Source organism: Patagioenas fasciata, chromosome 7, assembly GCF_037038585.1.
Source record: "Patagioenas fasciata isolate bPatFas1 chromosome 7, bPatFas1.hap1, whole genome shotgun sequence".
NCBI lineage: Eukaryota > Metazoa > Chordata > Aves > Columbiformes > Columbidae > Patagioenas > Patagioenas fasciata.
In genome coordinates this window covers 35,227,475-35,246,123 of record NC_092526.1, presented here as the reverse complement: position 1 = coordinate 35,246,123, position 18,649 = coordinate 35,227,475, and the positions used below count along the sequence as shown (strand labels likewise).

Here is an 18,649-nt window from a genome sequence, read left to right as displayed (position 1 = left end):
ATAGCTAAGCCTATGGAAAGAACTATGGCACAGGGTCCGTGACAGAGGTCTATAAAATCTGGAAAAGCTTAATGGTGGTGAAAGGGGAACTGATACAGAGTTTCTCCCGTACTTAGCCTGTGACTAACACCGAAGGAGTTGGCAGCAAGCTTAAAGCAAACAAAAGGCAGCACTTTTTCAAACCATGCTCAAAAAAAACCACAAAAGCCACTCAACATCACCAGATTTTTTGTAGGCAGACCCTATGAATGTAAAAGGGATTTGGGTGGTTAATAAGAGGTACATTCTGCCTGTCAGGATTTGCAGACTTACAAAAGAGGTAATCACAGTGTACAGCCTCAGCACTCAACCCTGTTCTTCAGCTTTTCTTTCTCCTGATAGATATCTCTTTTCACCCTTGCCTTTGGAATCGTCTGAACTTGCTGTTCAGTTAGTGGACTTCAGTCTCTGGACTCATACAGAAGTGAAATGGTGTTTGCGTGCTACTCTAAATCCAGTTATGCAACTTTTGAACTCTTATGATTGTGCCATTAGCCTTGAGATGTGTGTTGGAAGGGGGTTTGTGTTGTTTTGTTTGTTTTGGTTGGTTTGCTTGCTTACCTGTTTATTTTAATGTTGTTTTATAGCATTATAGAGGGTGTTGAAATGATGGACCCAATTTGAAATCGCTGTATCTCTGCAACCACGAACCACCCATGAATTAAACTTTTACCACTTGAAAGGACAGGGCAGAAAGTTTCCATACAGCAAGTGGAGGGAACATAGAGCATTTATAAAAAAGTTACTAAAACTTGATAACTCATTAAACAGTTTGTAAACTTTTGTGCAATTGTAACATTTTGCCCTCGTGAAATATACTACTCCTTTGAAATCTGATGAGTCTGAGAACTGAGGGCTCCTTATACGTTAGCATATGGCAACAGCATGTTTGCAACTCTGTGGTACCTACCTGAGTATGTTACTACCACCTTAGGGCATATGTAATGCCACATCGCCTTGTTGTGTGAGATCTGTTCCTCTTTATTGATGAAATGTGAAATGCACTCACAGGTACTGCAGCTAACCCTCTGGTACACGACAATACCTTCTGTCCACCTCCTGTAGTTTTTAGTCTTTTAACATCACCTCATGGTCAGCTAGACAGAAAGTTCTGCTTAAACAGGCTGCAGAAAGGGACTGTATTGGTGCCCGAAACTCCTTCCTCTCAAATGTAGAGTTCTTAGATGTTATAGTCCTTCTTGCTGGCTTATGAGAACCACTTTTTTTTTTTAAACGTGCCATATGGAGAACCTTTTTAGGACTGTACCCTTCCTTTATCTTGTCTGGATTTGTAAATTTGCCAGCTTTTGGCATCCAGTTTTTCCCTTTCCATGAAATATTCCTTACTGGCAGATAAAATCTGCCTGGCCAGGCACTTCTTTAAGCACAAACTGCAGATATCTGCTTTTCTAGGTTTATCTTGAAAGTTTTCGTGTGCCTTCGCATGTGCTCCCACTGCTTTGTTTACCAGGGCCTATTTAATTCAGCCGTCTACCCCCTGACTATCCATTGCATCATTTGCTGTAGTGTCAACTCAGTTTTTCAAGAATAATTTAATAATTCACTGAAATCCCATGCAAATCAACCTGATTTGGCTATCTAAACAAGTCCTTGGAGTGGGACTATCTTCCACATCAGATCACGTCAGCCATGCTCTTATACAGGCAAACCTTCAAAAGCTCAGAGCTTAAAAGCTTTTTCCAAACGTTCAGTCTGAATCTTTCAAACTGCCATTTGTAGCCCATATTCTACTATTTATTGATAGCCAGAGAAGTTGGGCTCTGTCGTCATTGTTACTTCCCATTGAATAGCTGTAGGCTGTAGTCGAGTGTTATAGAGAACAGGATTTCCAACATGGTTGGTTTTCTTTTTCCTTACAAATCTTATCACAGCACACGCGGAAGCAGCTCAGAATTGCTGCCTTCCTCTTCTGGTAAGCACAGGACACAAGTGAGGACTTCTTTTGGCTTATACCACAGCCAAATCTTATTAACTTCTTTTGAAAAGCAGTTAATATTAAGAACATTTAAAAACATTCGGCCTGTAGCCTCTCACCTATGTTCTCTTATGGTCCTTCTTGAGAAAAGACCACATATTCTGTAGTACCATTGCCTTCAAAAAGATCTTTGACCTTGAGCTACTCACCTATGAACTCTTACAGAGTTGCGCTCCCCTCTTGAGCAAGAGCTGCATACTCTGCTGCATCACTGTCTACACAAAGAGGTGTTTGATTGATGCGTTACACAAACTTTGGTGACACCACTGCTTGGCGTGCCAGCTCCTGCTCCATGTGTAGAACATCGCGTGTGACCGCCAGGCACCTTTCTGAGAGAAGCTGTAAGAGGGAAGGTTGGAGATCTATATCTTTTGTGTCAATAGTACAACATGCTTCTTATACTATAAACTCTCTGGAGAAATCCAGTGGCCATAAAAGCAGGAAAGAAGTGCTCCTGACTTTAAATCTGGCACAGGACAGGAATGTGCACAGTGACTCACCTCAAACCACCCTGATCCAGAAAAATCCCTTTAAAAACAACTGCTACCTCTGCAAATTGAAGGCCCTGCTCGTTGTTTCATTTAAGATAACACAAATGCACGGAAGTACTTCTTGCTTTAGCTCCCTTGATAGCACTGTTATAAATGCTTTTATCACAGTTTAAAACGTGATCTTTGGACTCCAACCTCTCTCAGTAAACATTTTGTGGAGGCAGGGATTAAAGACCACAAAGTTATAAAGACCATGAGGTTATAAATGAGGTGCGATATTTTGCTTTCATATGTGACTCGGAAGAAGAAGGAACAGTTCATTTGTTTATTTTCCTGCCAACAGCAGCATGGTATTTATGTGGAGATACCATATACCCGACGGGTTTGTTCTTTTTCTTTCTTTCTGGAGTTTGGCAGAGGGTGGGAAGCTCTTGGTTGTGCCTCAGGATGGAAGTCACTGGCTGAGCATGCGTGTGGTTCTGGAGAAACTCCGAGAGAGAGGGCATGAAGTTGTTGCAGTGATTCCTGAAGCCACTTTGCTCCTGAACAGCTCACAGTCATTCACCATCAAAACATACTCTGTGCCTTACACACAGGAGTTTCTGGATGAAAGCTACCATTCCATTGGTGAAAAGAGTTTTGATAACTCTCCCATTCTAGAAAAATCTGCATTTTTACTCATCAATATGTCAGAATCGACCAACATATTCTCTTCTACTTGTCGGCATCTCTTATATAACAAAGAACTAATGAAGAACCTCAATGATACCAAATTTGATGCCATTATGACAGATCCTGTATTGCCTTGTGGACCAATCGTTGCTGAGTATCTCTCTCTCCCTTCAGTGTACTTTATGCGTGGTCTTCCATGTACCTTGGACTACAAAGCCACCCAGTGCCCCAGTCCTTTCTCTTATGTGCCAAAGACTTTCACATCCAGTGCAGACCACATGACATTTACAGAGCGTGTGAAGAACCTTCTGGTTGGGATTTCAGAAGATTTGTTTTGCTATCTCTTTTATTTAAAATATGAGAACTTAGCTTCTGAGTTTCTTCAAAGAGAAGTAACAGTACTGGAACTGTTTAGCAAAGCATCCCTTTGGCTGATGAGATATGACTTTGTTTTTGAGTACCCGCGCCCAGTAATGCCAAATATGGTCTATGTTGGAGGCATCAACTGTGGTCAGAGGAAGTCATTATCGAAGGTTTGTCGCTGTTTCCATTAAGGGCATTATAGCATTTATTAGTGATTATTTAAGATTTGCTTTTTTAAATGCTTCCTATAGCAGTATTTGTGCTTGAGCACAAATGTGATCGAATAGCAGGATGGCTTGATTTGGAAGTAGCAATCATCTCAGGCTCTGATAGATGATCAGAAGACCTTAGCTTTGTTGCACTGTGAACAGCTGAAGGGTTTCTCTCCAGAAGAGCTTAGGTGAAGTTGTCTAAGCTATACAGCTGCCCAGGTATAGCCAAGCTTGTTGGAAGCATATCAAGTAATGTCAAACAATCATGGCAGTTATACTGTATCTAGATAAATGACAAAATCATGCTAGATCATATTCATACCCCTAACAGTTGTGGAATATTGATTAATTGTAGGAGACTTAACTGGGCACAAAGTAGAAATGTGGAATTAACTCTGTGGGTATACCCAGGCACTGATACTGTGCGACAGAGATCAATAATGTGCATGAATACCCCAAAACCTAGCAGGATAGGCAATCGAAAACAGTAGAGGGAGCTCCTTCCACATTTGTGTAAGAAAGCATAGAAGAGGATGATTGGAAACAGAAACCTACAGGACTATAACTATCTACCCTCCTTCCCTAACTTGTTCAAATTTCCCTAGTGGGCTGTGCATATAATGCAGATGCCCGTTATTTATTGCGGTTTTCAGACCACGGTGGTGTTGCAACAGCAGAAGTTATTGCTGAGCTTGTATCACCTTTACTACTGTAGACTCAGGGCTTTTGCTTTGATAACTGGTACAGTATAGGAACAAATCTGAAGATAAACCTTATCAACCCACTGGATATCAAATCTCTGTCAATTCATTGCTTGCCATTTAGGCTCTGAGACCACAAGTTAATCCACGGGTCAGACTTCTGTTCCGAGTTCTGTGTCCAATCAGTTGAGCAGACTCAAGGCAGGGAGTTCATCATTAACTGGATGCTAATAAGACAGAGATGGCTCAATCAGGCGATACCTCCCATTCATAACTCTGTTCAGCCTTTCAGTGCGAGCCATTGCTGACTGCTTGAGGGTCCAGTTGCTTAAAGCCTTCACTCTGCAGAGAAAATAAATCCAGTCTTTACCCACAGTTAAAAATTACCCTTGTTTCTGCCCACAAACATAGGGTCCATTAAACATTAAACACTTACCTTAGTGAAGAACGAAGTGCAAAGTACCCTGCAATTCATTCCTCATCCCCTGCAGCAGTTTTGCAGCTGGTTAAAACTTCGCTGACAGCTCACAGAAAATGGCTTCTTCAAATCCAGGATTTAGTCCTCTTGCCTCCTGGGCTGTGCTTTTCCTGCTCCCGTGGACCTTTTCTGAAGGAGGAAAGCTTTTGGTTGTTCCTATCGATGGCAGCCACTGGCTCAGTATGCGCCCGGTTGTGGAGCGGCTCAGACAGAAGGGACATGAAATCACGGTGCTTGCGCCAGAAATAAATTTGCGGATAGATTCATCGGTGCATTATACCATGAAAACGTACTCTGTGTCTTATACCAGGGAGTATGTGGAGGCAGAATTTAAAAAGCTGGGGTATAGCAGTTTCACACCCCAACCCTTCTTTGAAAAATTCTCAAAAATAGCAAATATTACAAGCATGTTCTTTGATTCCTGCAAACATCTTCTCTCTAACAAAGATCTGATTAAATACCTTGAAGAAAGCAAATTTGATGCTGTCTTTATGGATCCTTTTTTTCCATGTGGACAAATAGTGGCTGAACACCTCTCCCTACCTTCTGTGTATCTGCTACGGGGACTGCCGTGCAGCCTAGAGTTCCACGCTACCCTGTGCCCAAATCCTCCTTCTTACGTTCCTAGGTTCTTCACTCGCTACACAGACCGCATGGTGTTCCTCCAGCGCACCGGCAACCTCCTAGCTAGCCTGAGCAGTTCCCTGGCTTGCAGCTTTCTTTATTCACCATATGATCGTCTGATCAGGGAATTCCTCCAACAAGAGGCAACAATGCTCGAGCTGTTCAGCCACGCGTCTGTTTGGCTCATGAAATATGACTTTGTGTTTGAGTACCCCAGGCCCCTAATGCCTAATATGGCCTTGATCGGAGGCATAAGCTGCACTCAGGAAAAAGCGGTATCACAGGTTAGTTACCTTTTTTTACTCCCTCTAGCTTACCTATGCCTGCACTGTTCGCTCTCACCAGGAGATGGAGCTCCTGGCAGTAACAAATAATAACAAGAGAAAGAGTGAGGTAGAAGTGGCAAGGAAAGCATTTTGCACCTCTGCATCCTTTGGGCAATAAGGAATACGTTATTTTGTGTGAGGCCTCTAGATTCCCACGGAAACATGCATGAAAAGCTGGGCTTTTCCCTCAGTATTTTCCAGTACCCTATTTCCAGTAATTCAATTTTGTATGCCTGCTTACAAGACTTGGTGCTAGCTGGGGTAATGCTAGTCTTCTGGCCTTGAGCAGAGGACCATTTCTGCAGGAATTTCAGACAGTGGCAGACCTCAGTGAAACCCACATCACACAGCGAAGGAGCAAGAGATCTTTTGTGCAAAATACACTGGACTACAACTATGTTTTGCTTGAAGTATGCCAAAGTTCCTAAGTATGGAATACCTGCCACTTTCCCCTAAGAAATCCTCCTAATTCTTAATGCTTTCTCTTATTTTTCAGTGAATGTCTACTGCAGATATTTCATAAAGGTCATGTGTAGCACCCACCTATACAAGCAGAGGCTGGTTTAAAAGACTTTATTACAATAACCCACCTGTTTCCAAAGCAGTGTTACAAAAAGTTTCTTAATGGTAGTGGCGTTCCTGAGCAGAGAGTCAGACTTTGTCATGCAAAAGCATTCAAAGAACAGAGTAAAACTGATGTGACTGGTCCCATAGAGAATAAATAGCGCTGAATATGCTCTGAAATAGCCATACCCATTCCACTGCATCAGGAACTGCCCAAGAATTTTGTACCAAAAGCACATTTCTAATCTAGGGAGGACTTTGCAGTTCCCAGATGCCTGTGAGTTTACACAGAACTGCACTCCCAACCAGGTATCTATGATGCCTTAAGGTAGAGCACGTCTTCTGAGAAGTCTGGTAAGACAAGAACCAAGCCCTGAAATTAGAACTGCATTTCACCTTGCTTGCCTCGAAGGAAAGCACGAGGTCTGCTCTTCAGGATGCGGCTGTCACCAAACCTTCGATGGCTCCTTCTCTGTGGGATCCAGTCTCAAGCAAAGAGCCTTGGCATTCTGGTCAGCCACAACAATACATAATGGAGCATAGACTAAGAGGGTTGATCTCTGTTATTCCCTCAGACCTTAGATATAACATTTCAGTTGCCAGACTTACAGGAACATTTAGTTCATTTTATGCCACTTAACTCTGATGACTGCAATAATTCCCTCCAGTTTTGTCTTTCCTTCCCTGGCTTTACCAAATATTTTTCAATGGTGCAGGATTTTTGCTCAGCCTTCAGTTGTTTTTATGCTTCATCAGAATCCTTTTGCTCTTGGATTCCAGCGGCAGATCTTCTAGTCCTTGTTGTATTTAAATCAAACAAACAAAACAGAATAAAAATTGGCAGTGATTCAATATTATTATACTCAAAGCACGCCCAATAAATGCAGTGTCATTAGAACCCTAATGCAAGCGCCTGGTGCCACAGGCTGCCCTGCTTTGCACCACCAGCCGTGGAAGGGTTCATGTTCCCAACAAAGGGGGAACCATTCGTGGAGAGGTTTGTGGCTCATTTTCCAAACTCTCCTGTTCCAGTTTGTGCTGTCGCCCAGGTCCACCCATCCCATTTCATGCCTGTGGGTGACTAAATTGTGCACGATTTCAGCCCAGATTAATACATGTGCAGGAGCATTTCGGCTGTTCTGCTTGTTACGGTTGATAGCCTCCTGAATTCTCTCCCTGAGGGACTGGAAACGTATCTTTAAAGTGTCCGGCAGCCCTCCCTCATACATTGCTTGTATACAAGCAGACTTTTGAACTCTCTCAGCCAGCTCCGATAAGCCCTTTATCCTAATGGTGACGGGCTCCCCGCATTCCTTGGGATCCATGCCACCAGCCCAGTAAGCCACACGAGATGTTATGGGCTGATCACCATCCAGACCAACACTTAAAAAGCCCGCAGCTTGCTCATTACTCACTAATATCTGATCAGCCCCTGTTAGTGAAACATGCCAAAGATATTTAGTGTCTGTTTCACCCAGCTTGCATGAGAATTTAGCTTGCAAATCTCTAAGCTCAGGTCCCGTCCACAGGGTGCTACAAATGGCAGTTTGGGCTGTCCACCCCATGGTCCTGTACACGTCTCAGTTTTAATAAGAGGTCGCGCATCCTTTTTCTCCACCTCCTCTTCATCAACACTATTTTCAGTCTCCATCCCAATCTTCGGGGTCTGTGCTCGCAGCCAGTTTCCCAATTTGGGGAACGCTGCAGGGCGATCTTGCTCTGGTTAACATTGGCTAAATCATTTGTTCTAACAAACGCACTCACTCACTCTCTCTCACTGTAACTCCACTTTCAAACAATCTATTTCCAGCTCTTTTGCAGAATTGCGCCTCTCTGACTGGTTATCGGGTTTGCGCTGGTTTCGGACTTGCTTTAAGCAGACGCACAGAACACCACCAAGCGCAGCACCGACCGCAAGGCAGAAAACAGTAGCACAGAACACAACACACGTGAATATGATCACTCTGGGACCACACCAGCTCGCTTCTACCTGATGTGTGCAGGTCGGCGCAGAAGGATTATCATACCTGTAACCCTGAAATAACTCCTCCATTTCTGATACCCTTCTCGCTGCGTCAATTTAAATGGCACAAAGGGACCCCAAAGTCAGTTTTAGGAGTACAAGAAGTTTCAAAACAGACTTCATTCTGGCCAGAAAAGTACAGCCAATGAACTGATCAAAACAGGGTTTATACAATTAGTTAGCACTCCAATAACATAAGATAAAGGTTCGCATATCAGCTGAGGAGATTATTGGGGTGCAGCAAAATAAGAATAATGAGGATACACAGCGTGCACGCAGGCACTCACAAGAAACAAAGCCAGAGCCCTCTGCGCCAGCTACTCAAACACTCACCTGGTTTGGCAAGTACTACACTTGCCTGATCGGCAAGGACTTATTCAAGGATATATCTAGTAGATTATCAGTCACCCAAACGAGGAGGTGAGGCGCTTCCAGTCCCGGGAAGTTCCCTTAGGCAGTGTCCCAGCCTAAGGGGAGGGCTCCGGCACAGACCCGCTGCTCCGAGAAGACCACACAAGGGGAATCTTCGGCAGGAAACCCGTTTATAGTCTGATTGGATCTGGCTGTGGGCATTCCAGAAGCTTCTCATCTTCTCTGGGCCCCTCCTCTGCTAACAATCCTATCAACTGACTCCAGGTCCCACAAAAGAGCCATTAACTGCCCCCTTGAAGGCTCCAGTTCTCAGAGGAGGATGTGCAACTGTCTCATGCAGATATTAGAAGTTAGAGCTATCTGCTGTCAGAACACTTTGCAAGAATCTTAATTTTCTCTTGCAGCTGCATGGTCTGAAAACAAGAGCATCAACTCCAAATCCAGAGCATCTGACTTGTAATAAATGTGACAATAAAGCACAAGATATTCATCTGGGTATTGCTACAGCAACTTGTTTACTGCACAGAAACTGCTGTCTGTGAGCAGGCAGGCTTTGCTACATGAAGCTTTTAGAGTAAATATTTTATCATGTCCATACTGTATCTTGGCTCAGGCTTCAATTCTGCAAACACTCACACACCTCCATAACTCTGCTCATCCACCGGTGCCCACTTTTTTTCCCCAGAACTGATTTTCTTATAGAGAACTAAATTTCCTGATCATAATTCTGTTGTGTTAGCTGCTCATTTTATTGCCTTCCCAGTTTTGTGGGAATGTAAAAAAAGTACAGCAAGTAACATGGAAAGGATATAGACTTGGGATGCGCTCTGTGTTGGCAGGAATTTGAAGCTATTGTGAATGCCTCTGGAGAACACGGCATTGTTGTCTTCTCGCTGGGCTCCCTGGTCTCCGACATTCCTATGAAGAAAGCCGAAGAAATTGCAGATGCCTTGGGCTCCGTCCCTCAAACGGTATGGTTTCCCTCTCCCAATTCCAGCACAGCAATTCAATGCTCTTTTCAAATACAGTACACCACTGCCTTTGGTTTTTGGTGTGCTTGGTCTTCCCTTCTTTCTCCTGCTCCCTGATGTCAAAAGAAAGTATCAGCCCAGCTGCTCCGCAAGACAAAACAGGTTTTGTGCATCGTGGAGGTTTTTAGCTGTGCTTTTCAAACTCACTGAGGAGCAACAAGAGACCAGATGCTGAGAACTGATGTTGTGTTTACTTGTCTTGACAGGTTTTGTGGAGATACACGGGAAAGGCGCCCCGCAACCTGCCAAAGAACGTAAAGCTCGTCAAATGGCTGCCACAGAATGATCTTCTAGGTAGGTCTGAGATACCCTGAGTGACTCCAGTGTGTTTCTTTTAGTCTGATACTGCTGCGGTAAGGCCCCATTAGCATCATCTCTGCTGAGTCCCTGTATCACTGTGGGTCACAGGATTTACTTTTGGCCTTTGCTGTTTAGAAACTTATCTGGTTGCAATTTCAAATTTGCCAAATTATGAAACACTGTTTGGAAAGTGTTCCAATGCTTCACTACCCTTACTGTCAAAAACAAGGGGCTTTACCTTGGACTAGCCAGCTGTGTGTTTTTGTCATGTTTTTTTGCTTCTGGACTGAAACTAAAATTTAAGGTGCCCGAGAGAGAATTTCCAGACAGGTCATCAGGCTTTTCAAGTGGTAAAATAGTACTTGCTGTGGGCAGGAGTACACTTGTTGGTTAGACAACAGGACTCAGCTGTGGGTGATCTGAAAAACCCAGCAAATGGAAGACATGGTAAAAAAGTAAGTGATGGTAACATCCTGCTTAACCTCACTTGGCTCTGATTTCATCCTAAAATCTGAGAAGCTTTGGACGATTATCCAAGGCTTTCCAGAGATTGCCCAAACCAAGAAAGGGCTCTACAACCCAAGGTTCACTCAGTCCCTTGTAATGTCCCATTCTATGCAGCCCTGAGCCTGTCCATAAGTAATGATACACGTGACAGGCAAAGTTCTTGATTTATGATTGCCAGTGCTATTGTTGTGCAAGTTCTTTCCCCAGGGATGCGTTACTGTGACTTAAGAAATCAAAAAGCTAAGCAAGTCTTTCTTTCCTCTACAGCTCACCCTAAGACTCGTGCCTTTATTACCCACGGAGGCTCACACGGTATCTACGAGGGCATATGCAACGCAGTGCCAATGGTGCTAATGCCGTTATTTGGAGACCAGATGGACAATGCCAAACGAGTAGAGTCACGGGGAGCAGGACTGACACTGAATGTACTTGAAATGACTTCACAGGACATATCCGCTGCCCTGAAAGCAGTTATTAATGATAAAAAGTCAGTAATAGAACAACATCTCTTCTCCTTCTACTGTTGTGTAACACCGGCACTTTACCTTCCAGCTTCACAGAATGCTAATCTGTTCTTAAACGCCTTCTTCTATCAAAGCTATATCACTGAGAAGCTGATGCTTACCCAGGGTTGACCTTGTCCTGTCCCCGTAACAGCACTGTCCTTCTCCCTGCCCAGGATTATAATCATTAGGTGACAAGAACTGGCTGATATGAGAGGATGCAGGTATCAGAGAACATGGGGTATAAGTGCAGTAGAAACCAAGCTGACAAAAAATACGTCACCTGCTTAAAGCCAAATTTAACAAGCAATGACCGAGAGGGTTTTGACACAATGTGGTAGAAAACGCAATCAGGGAAGGCAGATGTGGTGAACTGCTTTTGTTCCCCCAGTCAGTGGTGACATGAGTCAGTGGGGAGCCCGAAAAGCTTGAAAGGCTCAGCTGCCTGGCTTTTTTTTTTTTTTTTTTTTTTTCACGAGGCTTGCCCAGAGATGCTGCCTGCACAGTAGCAGGAGGAAGTAGACAAGTTGCAGTGCCTCTGTATAGTCCAGAGGCTGTTCTGCATCAAGAAACTTTGCCTTCCATCTGGCAGGGTTCACTAAACATAGCTATTGTCGTTCATTTATTTTACAGACTCGTTTTCTCAGTCATTTCCCCCCACACACACACCCAGTGTTCATGAGGAGCTGTATGAGCACAGTCAGCTGCTCCCTGGCTCAGCAAGGCTGGACAATCCCAGCAGGGAAAATGTGCTTGGGAACACTGAGGAGGTACAGGGAACCACACAAGACATTATGTCTTGCAGACAGTGTGCCCAGGGTGTTTTAAGGCATCACAATGAAGTGGAGCTGTAGGACATACCCTCCTCCTCCCCACTCCCATTCTCTGTTGGTTTTAGGGCCTCTCAGTCCTTGGCATCCTCCTCCTCAGTGTGTTTCTAAGACATGGCATCTTTTGCAATGGTTTCCTAACCACTGCTCTTATAGCAATACATACTACTACTACTACTACTAATTACAATAATAATAGACCACGATCTTCAGCTGGATGGCTTTTCTACACCCAATCTCACATTTCAGCCAGGTACTTTCACCCCAAAGATTTTGCTGACAGCTCACATTGAGCTTTTTCTTCTTTTCTCATACCTTTTCTCCTTTGTTCATCACTGAAAACAGCACTTTTCTGGGCCTGTATCTTTGCCATTATCCTTCTCATGGGGTGGGAGGACACCACCAGAGAAGTCCCCAGTGGGCCATCAGACAACTAACACTGCATCCCTTTTTCCCGGGGACTCAGTCTCAGCAGCACGGGTCACTGAAAACACCCCACATCTTTCCTTGGCAGGTACAAAGAGAACATCAAGCGCCTCTCTGAGCTTCACCTCGACAGACCCATCCACCCCCTGGACCTGGCCGTGCACTGGGTGGAGTTCGTAATGAAACACAAAGGGGCCCCACACCTGCGCCCCGCTGCTCACGACTTGAACTGGATCCAGTACCACTCCCTGGACGTCATCGCCTTCCTCCTGGCCGTGGTGCTCCTCTCCCTCTTCATTTCTCTGAAGTGCTGCCTGTTCTGCTGCCGCAGGTGCTGCTCTAAGAAGGGAAGAACAACAAAGCCAACCAAAGCAAAGTCTCACTAGCAGATGGAACCAGTGGTAGGGAATGAGGACTCCGTTCCAGAGCAGAAGGATCCGAGAACATCTCAAATTTCACTCAAATAATTGCTGACTTTCAGTCAGGAAATAATAGCGTTCCTTTAAACTAGCACCATAGGAGGGGTCGTTTCACTGATATAATTTTTGCCTTTAATTAAGAATTGATTGTTAAAAATACTTTGTATAGAAGTGCTCCCATCATTTGGGAAGATAGTGTGGAGTCCAAGGCTCCTGGCTTCCATGTCTTAGTGTACAAAGGGCTCACAGTGACATTTTTTTTTTACCTCTCTATGAATCATAGAATGCCAGGTTGGAAGGGACCTCAAGGATCATCTGGTCCAACCTTTCCACCCTACAGGGTGGTTCTCCCTTCCAAAGAGTCCACTTCCCCACTCAGTTTGGTATAATCAGCATGTTTCATCAGGCTATGCTTGATCCCAACCTCCAGATCATTCATGAAGATATTAAACAGCATTGGGCCCTCACTCATGACAGGTTGCCAGTTTGAAAAGGACGACCTATTTACCACTACCCTCTGGGTGCAGCCTGTCCTCCAGTTCCCCACCCACTGCAGAGACCACTTGTGTAGACTGTAACACATCAGTGTCTCTAGGAGGTGGCTGTGGGAAACAGCACCTAAAGCATCAGAGAAATGCAGGCAGACAATGTCCACTGCTCTCCACCCATCAACCAAACAGGTTACTTTGTCATACAAAGTGATCTTGACCCAGATGCATTTGATAAGGCTTCCACAATCACCATAGTTGGCTTCAATACATTCAAGGTTCTCCTTAACATAAAGCACTCCTCCTCCTCCTCTTCTTCTTCCCTGCCTGTCTTTACAAAACAGCCTATAGCCACCCATTGCAGTCCTCCAGTTGTGTAAGTTGTCCCACCATCTTCCAGTTATTCCTATGATATCATAACTTTCAGACTAGCTGTGGAGCTCCAGTTCCTCATGTTTGCTCCCCAGGCTGTGCGCATTGGTATACATACATTTGAGGTGGCTGGTCTTCCTCTCATCTCAGGAGGCAGCTAAGGAATGTTTGTCAGTCCTTAGCTCCCAGAAGGCAGCACACCTGTCCTGGCTCCCTGTCAGGTCAACAGATGGGTGCCTCAGCACCCCTTAACTGACAGTCACCCACTGCGGTATTCACTGTGTGCCGCTGGTCCGGTTTCTCCTTGCAGACCTTGCTCATGGGCCCCTGGGCTGTGGGACTATGAGGAGGGTGCACGGTCCTTCTCACCCACCCTCCTGCACAAACTGCTGCACCCTCTTGATCCCTGTCTGCACAGCTTGTTCACAACCCTCCTGGTCACTAGTGCTCGCTGGTGCTGTTTGAATCTCCTGCGGTTGCAATGGAGATATGGAGGGTATACAGCAATTTCATAAGACTTTGCTTCAAGGGCTTTAGGAGAAAAGTTTGCTCTAGTGTAAGACTGTCAGGTTTATCAAGCACTTTGAAATCTTTTTGTAGCTGTGGGGACACCTGGGGCCCTCACAGCACAACATCATGCCCAGCAGAGGACACTACGATATTGCTGATGGGAAAGAGCACAGAATAGGACCTTCTTCCCCACCAAGCCAGCCCAGGTGGGCTGGTGGAAGTTGACAGCAACTTGTTTATCCACCTGTGCTCCAGGAATATGGACTTTGGAATCACAGAGAACATTTTCAGAGTGAATTAGGGGCCACACAAGCAGCTTCAGTGCAGACGAAAGAGTCAAAGTGGCTGCAGCATCACCACAACACGATGCTCCAACCCTTCTCTAGAGAAGGGTTACAGTGGGGATGCTGTCCCCTCTTATTGTCCCTTAGTTGGGTGCTGTATAGAGCTGTGCTGCCCTTTGAGCAGGACAGAGAGCCCCAAGGCTCTGCTTCCCTTACCAGGAGAAGTTATTTGCCATGATGTATTTCTAAGCAACAGAGCTGAGACTGGGTCACTTCTCAAAAGGGGAAATGGAGGCAGGGCCAGCCCTTGCTCTTCTCCTTGAGCTGCACAGGTTCCACACCACCCCAGGGCTCTGGGCACTGCAGGCTGAGCTTTGCCAGCAAACCCTCCAAATTTTTTTAAACACCTGCAAGCAGACAGCAGCCAAAATCCCTTCACTGTCCTTGGAGAAAGGAGGCGCAAACACCTCCCGCCTCCAGCAGCCTCTCAGCATCGCCGAGCACTCACACAGCACCCCTTTGAAGTAGGAAAGGAGAGGAGAGCTGTTTTGTTCTGCTCACAGCCAGAGATATTTTTTTTGTGTTTATTTTTGCCTAGATTTTAACATCCAGATTTGCAAAAGAAAGGCTGGGGGAAAAAAAAATGAAAATAAACAAGGCAGCACAAGTCAGTGCTGCCCCTGGCTTTTCTGGTGACCTGAAGACCCCCTACCACTGCAACACGGGTGAGAGCCTCTTTGGCTTCAGGTTGGGGGTGTCCTGGGGGACAGAGCAGCCCTGGTTCTGCTGGGAGGATGCACTCAGCATTTCTCTCTGCTTCCCACCAGCCAGACTGCGGGAAATGACAGGAATTGCTGACATTTTTCTGCAGCTACCAGCAGTTCCCAAGGGCAGTAGTGAGGTTTTTCCACTGCCATGGGAGCTCTGGGCAGATAGGTCCAAGAAGACCCCAGGCCCACAGGGACACAGCGCTCAGAAGGAGACTCTGTCCCTTGCAAGACACGCTGAGAAGTTAAATATGCTCATTATTCAAGGGCAGAGCAAGAAACAGCCGCAACCTGCAAAGGAGCACCTACTCCTACTCCTCCTTCTCCCCTCGGCAGGGCTCCCAGGACCAGACACCCACAGACAGGTCCTGGTGCTGCCTCACCCTGTGCGCTCTCACTTGGATGCTCACACTCAGACCTGAAATCACTTAACTTGATTTTTTCAAAGATCTTTTGAGTGGCTTTGTAAAAAGTAAATACTGCTGCCAACAGCCAGCCATGACTCCTGTCTGGGGGTTTTCACAAGAGGTCACAAACGGCCTTTCAGCCTTATTGCCCACTGTGGGAAAGCACTGAAAGCTCGAGATGAGCCAACGTGGTGTGCATGGCCACTTCCCACAGGTATGTAGGTGATGGATGCCAACCCGCCAGGAGGAGCACCAGCTTCTTCAAAAATACAAGACCAAAACCCTTACCCACATGCATCCACAGACAAGGCTGCTTCAGAACAATAGGTGTGATGATTGTGATGGTCCAGAGTCCTGTACTCCTCCCTGAAAGCCCATAGAGCAGCACAGGGGTAATGCTGGTATGGACAGTACCATGCAGCCCTTCACAGTCCCCATGGGAAGTGGACAAGGCTGCCCCAAAACACACCTTGGTCCCTGCATCATTCTCCGGAGCCATTGCTGCACCATCCCTGCAGACCTCCATGCAGCATCCCCGTGGGTGAGCCTGGAGCTTGGCACTGGAGATGTGCCCTCCTGTGACATGCCGTGTGACAGCCAGCTCTGGTCCCCAGCGACACCTGGAGGATGGTGAGGAGCTGACACCAGCAAGCCAGGTACTTGTAGCTGGAGTGGCCACACAGCGCTCTGATTAATTATCACCTGCAGAGGTGTTTTCAGGAGTTATTTATAAGTGAGCTTGATGAAACCTGGGGAAAGCAATTGCCAAAGTGAGCCTGGCACAAAATGCAGGACAGTCTCTCCCTCTCCAGGCAGGAATGCACCCTGCTGAACACAGAGAGGGGAACAAACTGCTCCAGCTTTAGCATTTAAGCTCAGTGAGCCAGGTTAAGCCCATGTGGGAGCTGGGCTGCAAGCTCATCCTCCTTGGAAGAAGTGTCTGAGGCATTCAGGAGGGTACGCAGTGACACCCAACCAGGCATGGATGGAACAATGGGTGCCAAGCAAGGCCCAAGCACATCCTTGTGCGCAACACATCCTCCTTTCCACCCATAAGATGCGGCAGTCCCAGCTCAGCAGCCTGGATGCGCCCTCCCATAATGAACCGCAAGACACGTTTACCAAGGATAAAAATCAAACCACCATGTCTCAGCCAAATATCTGAATATTTCACTTTCACGGACTTGGCTAAATACAGGGATTTTTTTCTCCATTCAGAAAACAGCCAGAAAACTGTCTCCATACCAAAACAAATCCTGCAACACAACTTCTTCCAATTTCCCATAGCTTAGTCCATAATTGTGCTGCTGGCTACCAGAACTGAACCAGGCTTAGAAAGGAAAGAGAAAATGAAATCTCCATCCACAAGTGTTTCTTCACTGGCTGAGGATGCCAGTATTTCTGAGAGGCAATGCTGCCTCCAAGATCATCTTTCATGGAGCAAACTCCTGTCCTGCCTATGGTGGGTGTCAGGGCTCACATTAACAATCACAAAAAAAGCTGCTATCACGTGATTCTGCTATGACAGGTAGTAGCAAGTGCTCCTAGCATCAATTCCCTTTCTATTAAGGATGGGTGAAAGGTTTCATATGCAAGATCTGATTGCTTAGGATGATAAAAGCAAGTCATCAGCATGGGCTGTTCAGGCATCAGCAAATCCCAAATCCCTCCCAGTCAGATATTGGCTGGCTTATCTAACTGCGTGACCTCCTTTCAAAAGCCAGCCTGAACAAATGGAGCAGATTTCTTCCCTCAAATGCTGCCATAGATTATCTTTGGGGGGGAGGGGAAGAAACATGGTCACCCCTTTTCTGGGGCAGATCCAAGCAAAGTGCATCTGTTTCCAAGGTGGCTCACTGCCCTCTCCCAGCAAGGGACCAGGCTGCATCCCAGCGACTCACTTTGTGCTGGAAGAGACTTCACACAGCATCTGCTGGAAGCTTTAATTAACATTCAGTAGGAGGTAATCAAATCAGGGCAGAAACCCAAGGTTCGTTATCTTCAAGAGGCTACTGAAGAGATAGTGGGGCCATCCTTTGAATTTTGACTGCAAAAGGTTGGTCCAAACTACTTGGATGGGTGGGTCTGAGATGGTTTCAGCATACCATGAGGGATGCTGCGGGATGGATTCAGTGATAGGCAGGGGAAGAAAGAGAAAACCACAACCAGCGACACCCCTGACATTGAGCAAATCTGCTGAACACTGACAAAAATAACACATTCATCTTCCCAGCCAAGAGGCTCTTTCCTTTTCTTGTAGGACATCAAGGTCTTCCTACCCCAAATCAAACAGTCACCCCTTGCAGAACTAACCACTTGATGAGCGAAGCTTACCTCTCTTTCGGCCACGTTTTGCTGCATACAGCCTTTGGGAAAAACACACCTTTGTATTCTGCTTTTTTCCTCCCCATTATACAATAATAAAATGTGTCATTTGTTGCTTGAAGCCTCTGAATTTCACCAATGCATTAAGCCTGTGGATTTGTGAAGACACAAGCCCGCATGGGATGCTTTGGGCAAAGCCCTTTATCGGTAAAAGGAACTTTCGTCATGAGGTGTGCATGGGTCATTACCAGGCATGATGACAATCTCCATTAATTTATGGTCATCCAAGCCAGTCACCATGTTTTACAAGGGATCAGGCCTGATTAAGTTGGCTTGGGTTATTTATAAGAGTCCAGCAGACACGAAAACCCAAACCTGGAACAGGACTGCTGAGCCAGATGTGCTTGGGATGCCGACAAAGCTCAGGGCAGAAGTCCAAGTGATGCATCATGATCCTTGCTAAAGGTGTTTTCTACCACAGTTTTCCACAGGGCAAACCATCGTGCTTCCACCTGGCAGGGGGAATATTGCCATCAGAAAAAGGCAGATGCAGGGAACAGTTCTTGGAAGGATTGAGTTTTGGTGGCAAAAGAAACCTGCCAACAAGAGGAAGTCTTAT

General features: G+C 45.8%; 1 protein-coding gene across 5 annotated transcripts in view; it reads left to right on the top strand.

Moving 5' to 3' along the window:
• The window catches only part of LOC136103412 (UDP-glucuronosyltransferase 1A1-like), a 38,394-nt gene extending 20,243 nt beyond the window's left edge, over positions 1 to 18,151 (top strand). For 3 of the 5 annotated variants that reach the window (XM_065841484.2, XM_065841481.2, XM_065841483.2), the window contains exons 2-5: positions 9,701 to 9,832; positions 10,099 to 10,186; positions 10,967 to 11,186; positions 12,547 to 18,151. In XM_065841484.2, coding sequence (XP_065697556.1) covers positions 9,701 to 9,832; positions 10,099 to 10,186; positions 10,967 to 11,186; positions 12,547 to 12,844 — 738 coding nt within the window. In that variant the 3' untranslated portion in view covers positions 12,845 to 18,151. Of the gene's footprint in view, positions 1 to 2,945; positions 3,732 to 4,762; positions 5,861 to 9,700; positions 9,833 to 10,098; positions 10,187 to 10,966; positions 11,187 to 12,546 lie in introns of those variants that run through there. The other 2 variants (XM_071811341.1, XM_065841480.2) reach the window with 2 other exon arrangements.
• The last annotated feature ends 498 nt before the right edge of the window (positions 18,152 to 18,649 follow it).